Source organism: Enhydra lutris, unplaced genomic scaffold (genome assembly GCF_002288905.1).
Source record: "Enhydra lutris kenyoni isolate GAN:26980312 unplaced genomic scaffold, ASM228890v2 scaffoldscaffold10, whole genome shotgun sequence".
NCBI classification, from domain to species: domain Eukaryota; kingdom Metazoa; phylum Chordata; class Mammalia; order Carnivora; family Mustelidae; genus Enhydra; species Enhydra lutris.
In genome coordinates, this window is record NW_019154094.1 from 5,346,182 (window position 1) to 5,364,324 (window position 18,143).

An 18,143-nucleotide genomic window follows, 5' to 3' on the forward strand; every position below is an offset into this window, starting at 1 on the left:
GGCAAAGATGCTTTGCTGTAGCCAACATTGTGACAATCTGACAATCACTTAATCAGGAATTGCTCCCACCTCACTGCATCCCCCCATCCACATCCTCCACCCAACCCCCACCCCTGCCTGTTCCAAGAGGATCCTTACAACCACCCCCACTTATGGGCAACAGACTCTTCATATGCCTTCATCCTAAACAGAAAAACACCCTTTGTCTGACATAGACATAATAACTCTAACTACAAAATAGTTGGATTTTGAAGGTACTATGTTCTACGTGTTGCCATTCGTAATTATTACCATTTTATTAATGTAATCCTTATCAAAATACCAATAGCATTTTTCACAGAACTAGAACAAACAATCCTAAAACGTATATGGAACCACAAAAGACTGCAAATAGCCAAAGCAATTGTGAAAAAAGGAAAGCATTGCTGGAGGCATCGCACTCCCAGACCTCAAGTCATATTACAAAGCTGTAGTGATCAACACAGTATGGTACTAGAAAAAAAAAAAAAAAAAACAACAGTATGGTACTGGCACAAAACCAGACACGTAGATCAATGGAACAGAACAGAAAACCCAGCAATAAACCCACAATTCTATGGTCAATCAATTTTCAACAAAGCAGTAAAGAATATGCAATGGGAAAAAGTCTCCTCAACAAATGGTACTGGGAGAACGGATCAGCTACATATGATCAAAGAATAAATGAGCAAAAGAATGAAACTGGATCCCTTTCTCACACCATACATAAAAATAAACTCAGAATGGATTAAAGACCTAAATGTGAGACCTGAAACCATAAAGATCCTAGAAGAGAACACAGGCAGTAATGTCTCTGACATCAGCCATAGCAATGTTTTTCTAGATAGGTCTCCTGAGGCTAGGGAAAGAAAAGCAAAAATAAACTATGGGAGCTTCAACAAAATGAAAAGCTTCTACACAGCGAAGGAGACGATCAAAGAACTAAAAGGCAACCTATAGAATGCGAGACGATATCTGCAAATGACATATCAGATAAAGGGTTAGTACCCAAAATATATAAAGAACTGAAACAATTCAACACCCAAAAAAACAATCCAATTAAAAATGGGCAGAAGACAAGAACAGATATTTTTCCAAAGAAGACATCCAGATGGCCAACAGACACATGAAAAGATGTTCAACATCGCTCATCATCAGGGAAATGCAAATCAAAACTACAGTGAGATCTCACACCTGTCAGAATGGCTAAAATAAAAAGCACAAGAACATCCAGTGTTGGTGAGAATGTGGAGGAAAAGGAACCCTCGTGCACTGTTGGTGGGAATGCAAAGTTGGGTGGCCACTGTGAAAAACAGTATGGAGTTTCCGCAAAAAAATTAAAACTAGAACTACCCTACAATCCCTACAATCCAGTAATTACGCTACTGGGTATTTACAAAAAAAAAAAAAAAAAAGACGAAACCACTAATTCAAAGGGATACATGCACCCCCTACATTCATAGCAGCATTATTTACAATAGCCAAGATATGGAACCAGCCCAAGCGTCCATTTTATTCAGCCATAAAAAAAAAAAAAAAAGAAATCTTGCCATTTGCAATGACATGGAAGGAACAAGAAAGTAAAATGCTAAGCGAAATAAGTCCATCAAATACCATATGATGTCACTCATATGTGGAATTTAAGAAACAAGACAAGCAAAGGAAAAAAGAGAGGAAAAACAAACCAAGAAACAAACTCTTAGCTACAGAGAATAAACTGCTGGTTACCAGGGGGAGGTGGATTGGGGAGTGGGTGAAAAACGGGATGGGGTTTACGGAGCGCACTTGTCGGGATGAATCACTGTGTCGTACACCTGAACCTAATAGAGCACCACAAGTTACCTATACTGGCATTAAATTTTTTTAAATAAGGTTTTTTATTTTTATAGGCAAAAAATTTTTTTTGATAAATTATCATTTTAATTGTACACCAAGTTGATGGGAATCAAATAAATCTCTGGGACAGTATTAAGTCCTACCTCTAAAGTGTTGCATGTGCTTTTTATTACTTAGAATTTGAATAGTATTTTTTTCCTACATAATCTAAGTTTCCTATTTAGTAATTGTTTTCGTTTGGTCTTTGTTTTGTTTATGGTGCTCTGAACCAAAGAATATAAATTAAAAAGGTAGTTTCAGGTCAGACACGACTTAAATACATTTTCAATTTATGAGAGGGCTAACTATTCAAAAGCTCAATCATATTTAAGTGGAAAAATATTTTCCCCCACCAATACATTCAAATACAATGGGCATCCTGTACGAGGCCAGGGTTAGAGAAGGAGGTCATTGTTCAGCCCAGGCTCCCCAATCTGCAATGACCTCCCAAATAAATTTGAGAAACTTAGCAAATAAAAATACTTTCAGTTACATCTGAATTTCAGATAAACCGCAAGTGATTTTTCAATATAAGTATGTTCCCAATAATGCATGAGTCATACCTAAAAATTATTTGTGGTTTATCTGGAATTTCAATATTCCTGGGAGTCCTGTGTTTTTTCTGGCAACCCCCAGGATCTTAGTAAGTGCAGAATCTGACCCAGGAGGCCAGGGAGGGGCCCAGAGTCTGTCTCCCTAACAAGCTCCAGGTGATGCCAAAGCTGCTGGCCCAGGAACCCCAGCACAAGGGGCCTTAAGGACCTGGAATTAGCAGAGTCTGGGGCAGTGGTACCCAGCACTGGCTCCTCATGGGCATGGCCCCAGTGGAGCCCTCTCCCCCTAGGATGTTCTGACTCAATCAGTCTGGGGTGAAGTCCAGTGATCCTAGTTCAGCATACTCCACAGTCTCTTTCGATTCACAGGCGGGGATGTGAATCAGGAAGTATTTTAAAATACACAATGTACTTATGTTAATACAAGGAATTGTTATTATTGTATTAAACTTACTGTGTGCAGATGCTGCATCTCTTGGCCGTGTCCAGAAGAACTTCCAGGGGTGCCTGGCTGGCTCTGTCTGCAGAACATGTGACTCTTGATCTCGGTGTTGTAAGCTCAAGCCCCTCCTTGGGTGTAGAGATTATTTACTAAAATCTGAAGAAAAGGGGCACCTGGGTGGCTCAGCGGGTTAAGGCCTCTGCCTTTGGCTTAGGTCGTGATCCTAGGGTCCTGGGATTGAGCCCCGCATCGGACTCTGTGCTCAGCGGGGAGCCTGCTTACCCCTCTCTCTCTCTGCCTGCCTCTGTGCATATTTGTGATCTCTGTCTGTCAAATAAATAAAATCTTTAAAAAAATAAAATAAATTCTGAAGAAGGAGAAGGAGGAGACAGAGAAGGAGAAGAGGAAGAAGGAGGAGAAGGAGAGGTGGAAGAGGAGAGAGAGGAAGAGGAAGGAAGGAATGTAGGTAGGTAGGCGTGTGCCCAAGTGTCTCAGTTAAGCCTCTGCCTTCGGCTTGGGTCACGATCCCAGGGTCCTGGGATCGAGTCCTACGTTGGGCTCCCTGCTCAGCAGGGATCTACTTCTCCCCTCCCCCCATTCATGCTCTCTCTGTCTCTCTCAAATAAGTAAATAAAATCTTTAAAAAGAAAAGAAAAAAGAAAGAACGAAGTTGTAGTTTCTGCCTTCCCAAGGGGCAGCAGGTAGGACTCTGCCCTGTGGTCTTCGCCCCCCCAGGGTCCCCTTACCTCCCCAGCTCTTACACAGTCTTTTATCACGCTGCTTCCTCAGAACCGGGCGCTTTTTCACTCACATCCCCTCTGGCGGGCCTTGAAGCCTCTCAACAGCTTTGTCCACAGCTTTGGCCTCTCCGGGGAGGGCCCCCAGGTTTGCCTCCAATCTGAGGGGGCCCCACACACAAACAGGCCCAGACAGCCACAGGCCCAAGTGCTCGCCTCACAGCCATTCTGAGCCTCAGATGACTGTGGGAACTCTGAGTCACACGCACCACAAAGCCTTCTTCCAAGTAAATCCCTGGTGTCACACGCCTGTCGTCACTGTGATCTAATGATAGAAGAATGAAAAGCCCAAAATGTTATAGACTGATTCACCCTACTGCCGTGACCGTTCCCAAATGCTTCCCGCTGAAGAAGGAGCGCTGGGGGAGGGCCCTGCCTTACCGCTTGGCAGGTGCCGCTGAAAGCCCCCAGCACAGTGGCCCAGGCCAGGGAAGGCTGCCCTGTCCCCATCACAGTCACTTACATTGACTACATGGCCAAATGATACTATTTGGGATATACATTGGGTGCTGTCGAAATATATTATGAAAAGTTAATTTTACCCAATTCTCTACTTTGCTACCGTGACTAGCCAGAACCTTTAAACTCACACAGGGGGCTGGTATGGCATTTCCATTGGGCAGCACTCCCCGAGTCACGGAGCCTAGATGTGGGTGACCCCAGTGGGCCATCCTGGCGGCTGCTCCCCTCACCATCAAAATGGGCCACGGAGAGGGCTAAGAACCCAGGATCAGAATGTGGCACTTGCTCTAAGACTTTCATGGAGTTTTTCCCTGGGAGGAGGCCAAACCTCTTCGCAAATACAGTTATTCAACTGCAGGAGGCCAGAACGCCGGTTGGTGCCAGGACCGCTGCTGAGAGGAGCGGCATCAGTATCCAGCACGCGGACCACACATCCCTGTGGTCCCCAGGCAGTCTGGCCGTGATGCTCATCGGCGCCCCCTGGAGGACAATGTTGCCGGTGACCTGTCTCTACTGGGAAACCAGGGATGCACTGGTCCTTCCCACTCAGCCAAACTGAAATCATCAAGAATGCCAATCTTAAAATTCCCACTGGAAGCTCTTCGTGTGGGCTGGTGCAATTGGAGACGGAGCTACTTTTGTTGAATTTTCTTCGTTTCTTTTTTTTTTTTTTTTAATTTTGGTACTAGCCTTGTAAGATTAAAATGAAATACACACAAAGTCAAAACAAAACAAAAAACCACAAAACACACACACACCCCATGAATCATTGCTCACACTTTTTGTGTGCCTCTTAAATCCCGGGCACAGTTCTGGGTGTTTTATGACATATCTAACCTTGAAAAATACCAGAAACAAAACAGGAGATAAAAGGTACCACTGTCCCTAACGTCGCGGAAATGACATTCAGCATTTTTTGTTACCTCATCACATATGCTGGCCACCACACCGACGGAGAGGCGTTGCTCCATTTGTTACACAGAGCAGGCTACGAGGCCCGAGGATTCTCTGTTTTCAGGTGAACCTGGGAACACCAGTGACCTCCCTGAGATACCATGCTGCATCCAGAAGCCTGTTTGTGCTTTTTTTTAATACATGGTTCTCTTTTTTTCTAAGCCCTTAGGAAACTAGAAAGTGCACATTGCCCTCAGAGCGAGTCACTACTCCCTCGTCCTACTCAATCTCTGTAGAGCCTCCAGATTCCACCTGTCCGGCCCTTGTACCCACTGCTCTAGCCGCTCCCCTCCTGCCTTGTTTCAACAGTTGCCCACAGCTTCTGTACCAGCATTATGTCCCTCTGATGCCAGAGAGATCTTCCCAAACACGCAGACCTGCTCAGGTCACTCTCCTGCTGGATTCTTCATAGTGCTACAATAAAGGCAAAATTCTTGGTGTGCTGGGTCTCCAGGACCCGCCCCCCAGGGCCCCCGGCTCCTACCCCAGAGCCCGCCCCCTGCTGGTCACCAGGTCTCACGGGCCACCAGCCTGCTCCATCACACTTCTGTGCCCTCCTTCAGCCAGCCCCAGTCCAGCTTTTGTACCTGTTCCCCACTCTGACTCCTCTCCTCTGGGAAAGTGACCCCTTCCTTCTTTTGCTGCTGCGCCGTCATCTACACAGACCCGCTAACACTGATGAAATGCACTTAATTACATTTATATTTCCTCTTGACTGTAAGGGTCTGAGGATAGGGAGCGTAGTTCCTTTAAATCTTGGTGGTCATCCCAAGCCTGTTGCCTGGCACATGGTAAGAGTAACGAATGAATGAATGAGCATTGCTTGACCTGCTTCAGGAGGGAAAGAGATGTATAAAAAGGCAGTGACATTTGTCAAATGCCTAAATGTGCTAAAACTATAGAGTTTATCTAATATATGTAATGATAAGATATAAGACATCTTATCTAATATAAGAAGTATGTAGTAGAGCATCTTGGGGCACCTGGATGGCTCAGTCTTTCAGCGTCTGCCTTTGGCTAAGGTCATGATCCCAGGGTCCTGGGATCGAGCCCCACATCGGGCTCTATGCTCAGCGGGAAGCCTGCTTCTCCCTCTCCCATTCCTACTCCCCCTGCTTGTATTCCTTCTCTCTCTGTCTCTGTCAAATAAATAAATAAAATCTTTAAACACATACACACACACACACACACACACACACACACAAAACATAAAATTCGCCATTAAAAAAAAAAAGTCTGTTAGTAGAGCATCTCTTGTGGGGCAGGTGTTCATATTCCCATTGTGGGAGGATAATGCAGGATAATGAAGCTGAGGCTTAGTAACTTCTTTAAAGCAGGTTAAATGTGCCCAGGGGTATGCACTCACCTTCCTCCTTCCACCCGCCTTCAACATATTTGTTGAGAAACTCCAAGAAGCATGGCCTTGGGTGTTGGCATCAGTCTGGCACAGTGTGACCTGGAACATGGACATAAGGAGCACCCCCCAAAAAATGTTTCATAAATGAAGTCCACCTCAGTGACAAATCTTTGGCAAACAACCCCTGTGCCTGTATAGAGCTCTGGGGAAAATGCGCTCAGGAAACCCTGAACGGCTTATTTAGAGATGAAATAAGACAGTGGATCTCCGACCTCGTGATTTTCATGAGCGGATAATTTTTTTTTTTAGGTAAAAAGGATTTTTTTTAGTTAAAAAAAAAAAGATGTATTTCAAAGTGGGAATAGTTGTATGTTACAAAAGTCACCGAGTCTTCAACTAAATAAATAAGCAAATGTATGGCCCCCAAAGATGCGGAATTTAGTCTCTAGCTCAATGGCTGCTTTTTGACTGTGTTTTACTTGTGCTTTCAAAATCAGTAGCGCCGCCCCGGTCAGCAGACGGACTACTTCTTGGCCATTTGGGTTCTTTTCCTTTCTTCTAATAATTCTTCTTCTAATACCCAGAAATTGAGATGGAAAATAAATGGCACTTTTTTTCCCCTGTTATTAAAATCTTGGATTCACTGTAGGCTTGCTCTAGCTGGAGGGATCCTGTTCTGGACTAGCTAGTCTGCTCAGTGTCCCCTGCAGTCTTTCTGATTAATTCCCTTGTGGCCTTTCACAGTCAGATTCACCAGCAGTGTGCCTGTTCACATACTCTCTCCATCCATTCGGGGTGCCATAATAAGGTACTGTACACGGGGTGGGTTATATTCTCATGATTCTGGAAGCTGGAAGTCCAAGATCAAGTTGCTGGCACAGTCGAGTGGGGGGCCCTCTTCCAGGTGGCAGACTTCTCTCATTGTTGACCTTGCTTCCAGTACCCTTGTGAAATTTACTTGCTGTGTAAGTTGGCTAGTGCTGCATTGCAAATACCACAGACCTAGGGGTTTCAACAACAGACATTTCTTATCTCACAGTTCGGGAGGCTAGAGGTTCCAGATCAAGGTGTCAGCAGCTTTGGTTTCTTCTGCATCCTCTCTTCTTGGCTTACAGGTGGGCATCTTCTCCCTGGGTCATCACATGGTCTTCCCTGTGCGTGCACAAAGTTTAGTCCTCATCTCCTCTCCTTAACAAGGACATCCATCATGTGTCCACCCACATGAGCTCATTTTACCTTAACTACCTCATCGAAGGCCCTTTCTCCAACAGTCATTTCTGAGGTTCTAGGGATTGGGACTTATAAATTTCAGGACAACACCAGTTAAGCTCAGAACACTCCTCAGGTCCCATAGTTTATCTCTAGAGTCCTTTGGATTGTCTACATGTAGAATCATGTTGTTGGTGAGTAGTGTGTGTGTGTGTGTGTGTGTGTGTGTGTGTGTGTGTGTTCTACAGGAAGAGACAAAGGGGCTAATCAAACAGAATAAGGCAACCGAATGAGATATCTAAAAAAAAAACAACTCACACCCTATGAACAAATGATTCTTGATGAAAAAGGGCATTGTAGGGCAGCGATGTAAGAGTGATCTTTCCGATAAAGTGGTGCTGAGTCTTTGGGTAGATTCAATGCAATGGGCACCACAGAGCCATGAAGAGGAGCAAATTTCTACAAACGATATGGATGGCTCCCCGCAGCGTAACGTTGAGCAGAGAGAAGCAGATACACACACACACACACTTGGGATTAGATAAAGTTCCAAACTATGGAGAAACCAGACTATGGCATTAGAAATAAGAAAAGTAGTTAGCTTGGGGAAGTGATAGGTGGACTTCTGGGGTTCTAGCAATATTCTTATTCTTTTCTTTTAAGAGGATTTATTTTTTTTATTTAATAGAAGACACAGCGAGAGAGGGAACACAAGCAGGGGGAGTGGGAGAGGGAGAATCAGGCTTCCCACGGAGCAGGGAGCCCAATGCGGGGCTCGATCCCAGCACCCTGGGATCATGACCTGAGCCAAAGGCAGACGCCTAACGACTGAGCCACCCAGGCGCCCCAATATTCTTATTCCTGACCTGGGTGGTGGTTATGTGGTACTTCGGAATAATTTTTAAGCTACAACCCTTGTTATTTGTACATTTTTATGAGTGCATGACATACTCCAATTAAAAAAAAAGTTCCAAAGTGTTTGCATTCGTTCTACATTGCTGGGTAACAAATTCTCACAGAGGTGAGTGGGTCAACACAATATCCACGGATTATCAAGGTGGCATAACTCAGAAGGGCAGCCTGGCTCAGCCCTCTCTAGGGTGAGGCACAGCTTCAAAGTTTCCCCGGGGCTGTCTGCATACAGGAAGCCTCGCTGTAATTGATTTCTGATACCACTTGGGATTTGCATTTCAACCTTGGACTTCCACTTGCTCTGAATCCATTTCAAAACCATCAAGAGCTGTGAAGAATGCCCGGATGCAATCCCATACAAAATCCACTTAAGAAGCACATTTAAATGAGGTTCTCCAGGTCTCGTGAAAACCAGCTCTCCGCTGGAGCCAGGACTTGGTCCGTGCGCCCTCCGGAAGTGACCGCTCCCTCCCCATCAGCGGAGTTTTGATAAAAGTAAAACGGCATTTGGCATAGGTTTCTGGGCTCGTTTTAAGGCAGGAGGGAGTGGTGTCACAGATCCCTCTCTCCCCCACTGTGCTCAGCCCAGAGTAGCCAGTCAGTAAATATTTGTTGAATACGATTAGAGGAAAAGTTCTGGTGGGAAAGAATTCTAAACCATAGCCACGTCTAAAAGTCTCAATGAGACTTTTCCAGTAAGTGCGTCAAGATTACCTTGTCTTCTCTAGGGTGAGTTCTTCTGAAGTAGATGCCCAGAATCAGGGAGCTTTGGAGCACTTGGGATTTCTTTTTTTCTCCTTTATTGTTTGGGGGGAGGGGCATTCTTTGTTGTATTTCCTGGCTCTGGATAGGGGAAGCAAGTTGTTTTCCTGTGGTGCCTCTCAAAGCCCTTGCCTTCGTCCTGCACCCCCCACCCCCTTGGAGAAATGGAGGCTAAGACGACATTTCCGTCAGCCAGGGATGGGGCAGCTGGAGTCCTATTAGCACCAGCAGACACAGCATGGGAGGCTGGGGAAACTCAAAATCTGGCACACCAGGTTTCTGGACCTCCTAGTCTGGGGGAGAAGGCATAGGGGGAAGGGTTGGCAAAATTCCGGAAAACAAGCAGTTTGCAATACAGTGTTGATAAGATAAGGTGAACTCCAGCAGCGGGCCCCAGGACCGGGCTCTGGGCTAACTGGAAGCCGGAGAAGGGCGTCCCAGAGCAAATGACAAAAAAGAAGCCACTTCAAGTTCCCCCTAAGCACTTTTTCATGCCAGCTCATAGAGAGAGAAATACAACATCCAATAAAGCCCAGGCAACAGTGTAAATCCAAATAAGGACATACTATTTCTACATACAGAATTAGCAAAAATTAAGATGTTTTTTGCAGCCAGCTGGTTAGGAGAGGGATGTGGGGTGGGGGTGAGAAGTGGGGGGTGGGTGGTATGTAGATACCGGTGCACCCTTCTTGGAAAATGATTCGGACGTGTCCACCCTTCAACCGCGCGATTCCAGTGCTAGGAATTTGCTGGCTGGAGACACTTTCTGCCTCTCAGCAATAAGGCTTTTTGACTTTCTTATCATTGTGTGTCCCCTGGTGTCCCACTTCTCATTTCCTTCAAGAACTTTGCCTTTGCATTCACAGCTTGGCTAACTGACACAGAAGGCTTCACTCACAGCCTGTCAAGGCTTTGGATGTACCTTCCTCGCTAAGCTTCGTCATTTCTAGCTTTTGATTTAAAGGGAAAGACATGTGACTCTTCCTTTCCCTCAAACACGTAGAGGCTGACGTAGGGTTATTAATTGACTTCATTTCAATATTGTTGAATCTTGGGGAACAGGGAGGCTCGAGGAGAGGGAGAAAGGGGAACCACTGGCGAACACAGGATTGCCCCAGACCTTCAATCTGTTAAAAAAAAAAAAAAAAAAAAAAAAAAAAAGGCAGTATCTGGAGAGGGCAATGCAGCAGAGCATGGTAACAGGAGGCATGTTTATACTGTACTTTCTTCGCACTCTGGTTCTTTGCAGTTGCTGGGGCTGGGTGGTTAACCTTCTCCTATGCACTGCCCTCCCCCACATCCAGCTTCCAGAACTTCCAGCTAAGCTCCCGGTTCCCGATGCAAATCAGCACGCTACCTGAAGACTTTAACAAGTCAAAAGGCCACAGTAGGAGCTGAAGCTCAGCACGAACCCAGCAGCCGGCTGCTGCTAGAGTAAAGTAAATGGGATGCATCCCGCCTTTGCTCTGATGGAGCCCTACTCCCCGTAAAAATTATTCTTAATTTAACTCCCCCAAGAAGCCAATGTGGAAGCCATCGAGGGCTCCTCTCAGCACCTGTGGCCCGTGGCCTGCACACAGGGGACACTGATGATGAAATGGCCCGATGGCTGCCCGTTCCTTTCTGTCTCGGTGTGACCTCAATGGACAGAGATGGGTGAAAGCAGCACAGAAAAGCCTCACACCCATGTGCCCAGCAGCATTGGCTAAACACCAGGCTTTTCCTTTAGAAATAATTAAGTGATGCCTCGAACTACTCATGACTTGGGGCAAATTATGTCTCTGGAGCACCGAGACGCTCGGTGGGGACTCCAGCTCACGGACGCTTCTCTCCAGCGGAAGCCTGGGGCAGGGGGGCTCCCACGAACCACCAAATAACACTTGTGGGGTAACACAAGACCCAGAATCGGGGGTTAATTCCGGTGTCTTGGGGAGTCAGGCGGAGACTCCACTGGGAATTCGCCCCGCCTGGAATTTACACTCACTCACTGGGGTTCAGGAACCCCCAGGGCCCCCTGACCACCCTGAACTTACCCCCAGAGGGCTTCCTAGTCTTTCTCCTCCCACTGGTGGAGACACACCCAACTCAGCCACCTGAGGACACCCAGGGCCAAGCACTGGGCTCAACACAACTTTTTCGGGAAAAACAAAGATGAAAGGAAATTTCAAATAAAACTTGGCAGTAAAATACCAAACTCCTTGAGATGAGACCCATCAGTGGTGTTGAGGATTTCCTGATTAAAGCAGTCACTTTCAGGGCGCCTGGGTGGCTCAGTGGGTAAAGCATCTGCCTTTGGCTTCAGTCATCACCCCAGGGTCCTGCTTGGTGGGGAACCTGCTTCTCCCTCTCCCTCCGCCCCTCCCCTGGCTCCTGCTCACTCGCTCTCTCTCCCTCTCACAAATAAATAAATAAAATCCTTTAAAAAAAAAAAAAGAAAGAAAGAAAAGAAAAAAGAAAAAAAGAAAAGCAATCACTTTCCATCACTCCTCCAGTCTGGAATTACCAACTGCACAGAACCATTGATTTGCTTTTTTTTTTTTTTTTTCAATTTAAGATTTTATTTAGTGGGAGAGGGAGAAGCAGGCCTCCCACTGAGCAGGGAGCCTGATTGGGAGGGGGCTCAATCCCAGGACCTGGGAACACCGGATGCTTAACGACTGAGCCACCTAGGCACCCCAAGCATTTTTTTTTTTTTAAAGAGTAAATCCGATTTTTTTTTTTTTTTTAAGGAGGCAACTAATGATAGAGACATTACAGCCAGTTAACCAGTTTAACAAGACCCCGCCTTTTCCATCCCACCTTGTCCCAAGGTTTCACCGCCCTCACCTCAGCCCAGGAGAGGCTCTGCACCTTGATGGGCGTGGGTCTCCGCCTCCGCGCCCACCTGCGGGCCCTCCCCGCCCACCTGCGGGCCCTCCCCGCTGCCCGCCTGGTTGGTGAAGAAGGAGAGGCCCCAGCCGGGCTGGCTCCCCAGCTAAGCTCAAAGCATTCCTTCGGACCAGCTCGGTGATGAGCCCCCAGTCTCCCAGACATCCTGGCTCCCGCTCCTCCTAAGACCTTTTGGGGAAATCATATCTCTCATTGGGGAACCTCTTCTTTCTAAATTCCCATTTTCACTTCAGGAAATTAATGTTTTTCTTTGGGTGTTCTAGCAACGACTATGAATGAAAACCAAGCTGACCTTCTTTTCCCCCTAACTTGTTAGGAGCTATGGACGGCGGAAAGATGGAGCGCTTCTCCTGCAGGTATGAACCCATCTTGAACGAGAGCTTCTGATGGCTAGAGCTTGCCACCTGCAGAAATAATGTTCTACCCCCTCTCTCATTTGGCTTCATCTTGCCCAAACTTAAAAAGGGCTGCCAACAGGGATGCTGTTTTCTCCCGAAAGAACCGGAACTTCACCCTTAAGAGTTCCATCCAGCTTTCCCGTTGGCTTTTAACATTTTCAGTCGTGTTAATGCACTGCCTGGGAGATGATTAGCGTTTTCCTCTCTTGGGTAAGAAAAGGTTGATATCAACAACCATATTAAAAATCTGCTTCTGAGAAGTCTGAAGGCATAGATTCAGTATTTGCAAAACCGTGGAGAGTCATGGGAGGATTTGTTTTGACCTGAAAATTTTTTATTTTTTTTGACCTGAAAATCTTTTAAACGACTGGTTTATTTAAAATAGTTTGTAAAACGTGATTCATTGATTACAGAGACAGTCATGTGGCCATTTCAAAATTCTTATATGAAATCCAAGTGCAGGAGAATACGTGTTCTGAAATCGAAGCTAAAAGATTTATGCCGACTTAAAATTATGGCTCTAGGAGGACAGAGCCTACGAAATCATGAAACATTGAAAAAAAATAGCTTTTAGGTGATTTTTAGTCTCATCATTGCTCTTAATGTTGTTACATGAGTTAGCCATTTGAAAAGAAAGGAAGGAGAAAGAAAAGTAGGGCTCTACAATTTCTCCCTAATGGTCTGTGGTCTTGTCCTCGTGCTGGGAAGACCCAGGCGTTAATTCTGTTAAGGCAAAGGGTTTTATTTGCCTTGTTTGTCTAACGGGTGTCTGATTTCATCTTCCCAGTGTGATTCTGATCATGGCCATTTCCAAAGCGTTTGAACTGGAATTAGTTGCTGGTGAGAGACTTTTTGTTATTTTGATCAGCAGCAATTTTCCCCGGGCCTGAAATCCTGAACCCACCCATTAATTTTTGTCTTTAAGGGTTGGGCCACCATGAACTTGCAAGGAGAGAGCCGCCCTTAAGAGATGCCAGCGTTCGGTCCCTGGAGGAGCCTGCGGTTCGTCACCAGTCTTCCCAGTTTGTGCCGACCTTAGGCATCCAGGATAGTAAGACCCAACTCCCTTAGGTCTACCTCGTGCTATGACCATCCTGGTCCTTCCTGTTTCCTCTCTCTCTGATGCTCTTCCTCCTGGTTGGCAAACTGATTCGGGAGCTGGGCAGAGGGGTGGCCTGGGGCTTGGCCCTGGAGCCTAGACCGGCAGAGTGTATTTGACCTCCCTGGGAGGCACGCAGTTTCCCTCCTGATTCCCGGGGCTCTGGGAACCACTCCTGGCCTGAGCATGAAATAGCTTTCTCTGCTCAGAGGCTCCACTAAAAAGCAAAAGTGCTGTTCTGTAGAGTTCACAAAACTTAAGACCTCTCCGATCACTGGGAAGCCCAAGCCCTTCGCCCTTTATTAACCTTTGCTCCCAGGGGCTTAGCTTTTCAGTCCCCCACTGCCCCTCAGCCACCTCTTCTTACATTTCAGGTAAGGAGTTAAACAGAACTTGCTGTCTGAATGGGGGCACCTGCATGCTGGGGTCCTTCTGTGCCTGCCCACCGTCCTTCTATGGCCGCAACTGTGAGCATGATTCCCGGAAAGAGTAAGCCACTGGAGTGGTGGGCGGGGGGATGTTAAAGCCTCTGCCTTCAGCTCAGGTCATGATCCTGGGGTCCTGGGATTGAGCCCCATATCGGGCTCTCTGCTCAGCGGGGAGCCTGCTTCCCCTTCTCTCTCTCTGCCTGCCTCTCTGTCTACTTGTAATGTCTGTCTGTCAAGTAAATAAATAAAATCTTTAAAAAAAAAAAAAAAAACCCGAATGCATCGCCTTCTCTGTTCCTTCCCAGGAACTGTGAGTCGGTGCCCCACGACACCTGGCTGCCCAAGAGATGCTCCATGTGTAAATGCTGGCGTGGCCGGCTTCACTGCTTCCGGCAGACATTCCTACCGGGCTGTGGTAAGCCATAGTCCCCTCTTCTGTCCTTTCAAGTTAGTTAGTTGCCTGGGGCCCCTTGGTGAAGGGGCTCTGTCCTCTTACCCACAGCTTGCTAGGTCCTGGTCCCTGAAGGGCTGCTTGTAAAAGCATCAGAGAGCTCCAGATTGGGGGGGGGGGGGACACGGGTCACGCTGGTGTCCCTCCGATTTACTGCCTCAGAAGTGTCATCTTCCAGGTGGAGAGTTATGTCAAGGCTATTTGACATGTTACAGTGTGGGAACTTCTAAGGAAAACAAACAAGAAAAAGGCTGGCCTCTTAAACACCAAGAGGTGCTCTTGGGCTCTCCTTTCCTTTGGGCAGGGTGACCCAGATAAACTCCCTGTGGACAACTCCCAAATCCTGCCCTTAAATTCCACCAGAGGCTCGACCGCCCCCTCTCGTTCCTCAGGAGCTTCCTCACGGATCCTCAAGGGATCTTGACCTTGTCACCTTGTGGATTCTTATTGATTTGAGGAAAATAGTAGCAAGAAGGGCAAGGATCCACCCCACCCTGAGCCAGATTTCTAGGTCCTCCCCAAGTGCAGAGGCCTCTCGGAGTTCTGACCCTGTGGATGTTAGCCACTGCTCAGGGTCGAGTCCAGATACTAAATGAAAGCAGATGATTCTCTTGAGTGCAAGATGGGAGCCCTGACCCACACAGGGACTGTGGCTTTTCCACTCGCCTCCTGGCTGTCAGGCCCAGGATTGGCGTTTGGTAAGTATGAGTGGGATGACTGCAGGGACGGAGGCCATATTTTCTTCCTGGAACTTGGGGCCCAAAAATGTGCTGTGTCCTTCTCGTTGACACCTGAGCAAGTCCTGTGGCTCCCCTGTCATCAAAGGTGTCACCAGCTGGGGTAAGTTTCCAGGTGTGAGAGCACATGTCCAGGGGAAATCCAAGGGAACAGTAGGCCCATGGCGACTTCTGCTGAAAGAGAGTTTTTTCAGGGGAGTCTGAATTTCGAGTGATCAGTACTCTTGATCCCGTAAGCATAGTCTTATTCATCAAATATTGAATCCCAGCTGATTTTTGGCTGGTCTGCTGGAGGGATTTCCTTTACTGACCAAGTGTGCCTCCCTTTCAGATGGCCATGTGATGGAGGAGCACGTCCTGGTCTCCAGGACTCCAGAATTAACACTGTCTTTGGGCACCACTTTCTCACTGGCTGGCATCTGCCTCACTTTACAAAGTTACTGTTAATGGACACTTGCACATGCAGTATTTTGTCATGCGAGTTTCATAACCTGTAAAGGCTGTCACTCCCGTGCCCCCAGAGATGATCATTGGTTAGTTGCCTTGACATAGCGAATAGATTTTCATCATGGTCCCTAATATTTTCTTCAAGTACCAACTACTTTCCTTTGCCCTGCTGTCTCCAAAAAATTTCTCTTAAAAAAAAGTCAGCCATAGGGGCGCCTGGGTAGCTCAGTCAGTTAAGCATCTGCCTTTGGCTCAGGTCATGATCCCCGAGGCCTGGGATCGAGCCCCATGTCAGGCTCCCTGCACAGTGGGGAGTCTGCTTCTCCCTCCATCTCCCTCTCCCCACCCCTTGTGCTCTCTCTTGCTCTCTCTCTCAAATAAATAAAATCTTTAAAAAAAAAAAAAAAAGCCATGGGGCGCCTGGGTGGCTCAGTGGGTTAAAGCCTCTGCCTTCAGCTCGGGTCATGATCTCAGAGTCCTGGGATCGAGCCCCACATCGGGCTCTCTGCTCAGCAGGGAGCCTGCTTCCTCCTCTCTCTCTCCCTGCCTCTCTGCCTACTTGTAATCTCTGTCTGTCAAATAAATAAAATCTTAAAAAAAAAAGCCATATCTACACTGTGAGCAAGGTCTACATTCCTTGATACACCTAACTCTACCAAGGGTTTCTTAGTATTTTCCTTAAACAATTGGATTCTATCTTCAGATTATTAAAGGCTACTCCTAATGGGGAACTGAGGCTAAATATTTTACTAGAGTTGATCAAAATCAATTAAGACCTCGTCCGTAAAAGGAAAGGGACCATCTGTAAAGAGAGCAGACAAGAAGGCAGATACTGGAGGTGAGGGACTGGATGCGGAGTATTAGAAGTGTGTGTGTGTGTGTGTGTGTGTGTGTACACACCAGGGAGACTGGTAGAAAAGAGGAAGCAAATGGGAGGGAGACTGAGAAAAATAAAATGAATTACTTGGTTAATGATGAGGTGGACCCAAGAAGTAAGTTAAAAACCCAAGTTGAAAGGCAATTTTCTTTTTTTTTTTTTTAATTTAAATTCAATTAATTAACACATAATGTATTATTTGTGTTAGGAATACAGGTCTATGATTCATCAGTCTTCTACAATATCCGGTGCTCATTACAACACATGCCCTCCCCAATGGCCATCATCACCCAGTTACCCCAACCCTCCAATCCCCTCCCCTCTAGCAACCCTCAGTTTGTTTCCTATGATTAAGAGTCTTATGGTTTCTGTCCCTCTCTAGTTTCATCTTGTTTCATTTTTTCCTCTCTTCAGACCATATGATGATTGTCTTTCTCTGATTGATTTATTTCACTTAGCATGATATCCTCTAGTTCCAGCCACATTGTTGCAAATGGCAAGATTTCATTTTTGATGGCTGCATAATATTCCATTATATGTATGTGTGTATGTATGTACACACAAACACACACACTCCACATCTTTATCTATTCATCTGTTGATGTACATCTGGGATCTTTCCATAGTTTGGCTATTGTAGACATTATTGCTATAAATATTGGGGTGCATGTGGTCCTTCAGATCACTGCATTTGTATCTTTGGGGTAAATACCCAATAGTACAATTGCTGGGTCATAGGGTAGCTCCATTTTCGACTTTTTGAGGAAACTATACTGTTTTCCAGAGTGGCTGCACTCGTTTGCATTTCCATCAATAGTGTAGGAGGGGGGCACCTGGATGGCTCAGTGGGTTAAGCCTCTGCCTTTGGCTGAGGTCATGGTCTCAGGGTCCTGGGATCCAGTCCCACATCAGGCTCTCTGCTCCATGGGGAGCCTGCTTCCCCCCTCTCTCTGCCAACCTCTCCCCCTACTTGTGATCTCTCTTTGTCAGATAGATAAATAAAATCTTTTTTTTAAATAGTGTAGGAGGGTTCCCAAGAGGCAAGTTTCTATCCTCTAAAAGACAAGAACACCCCCTTTTTTCTCAATGCATTGTAAAAGGAATGAAGTCTTCCTTGGGAAAAAAAAATCTATCTAAATTTCTCCAACAAGAGAGCTTAATAAATTATGTTTTCTCCGTACGTTTCAAGTATTTTAACTTGCAAAAGAGAAAATGTTCACTATATATTTCATTGTAAACGAGGTGATAAAACTATGTATTTTAATGCTACCTTGCATACGTGAATATGCCCAGTAAAAATGGGAAATCTTGTGACCAAAGTGTGAACTGTGGTTATTTCTGGGCTGTGCTGTGACAAGCAGGCTACAGTGGTGGGTTTTTCCCTCTGTACTCTGTGTTTCTCATGGTGAGGGTGGGTTGCATCTGTTTTCATGGGGAAAGCCACGACTACATCAGGCTTGAAACTGAAGTAACCG

General features: G+C 46.2%; 1 protein-coding gene across 1 annotated transcript; it reads left to right on the plus strand.

The window, feature by feature from the left end:
* Positions 1-12,552: 12,552 nt before the first annotated feature.
* LOC111143943 (teratocarcinoma-derived growth factor 1) lies at positions 12,553-15,791 on the plus strand. Its single transcript, XM_022497979.1, has 6 exons — positions 12,553-12,587; positions 13,417-13,469; positions 13,555-13,680; positions 14,103-14,217; positions 14,462-14,571; positions 15,676-15,791. The coding sequence occupies exons 1-6, from the start codon at positions 12,553-12,555 to the stop codon at positions 15,789-15,791; spliced, it is 555 nt and encodes a 184-aa protein (XP_022353687.1).
* The last annotated feature ends 2,352 nt before the right edge of the window (positions 15,792-18,143 follow it).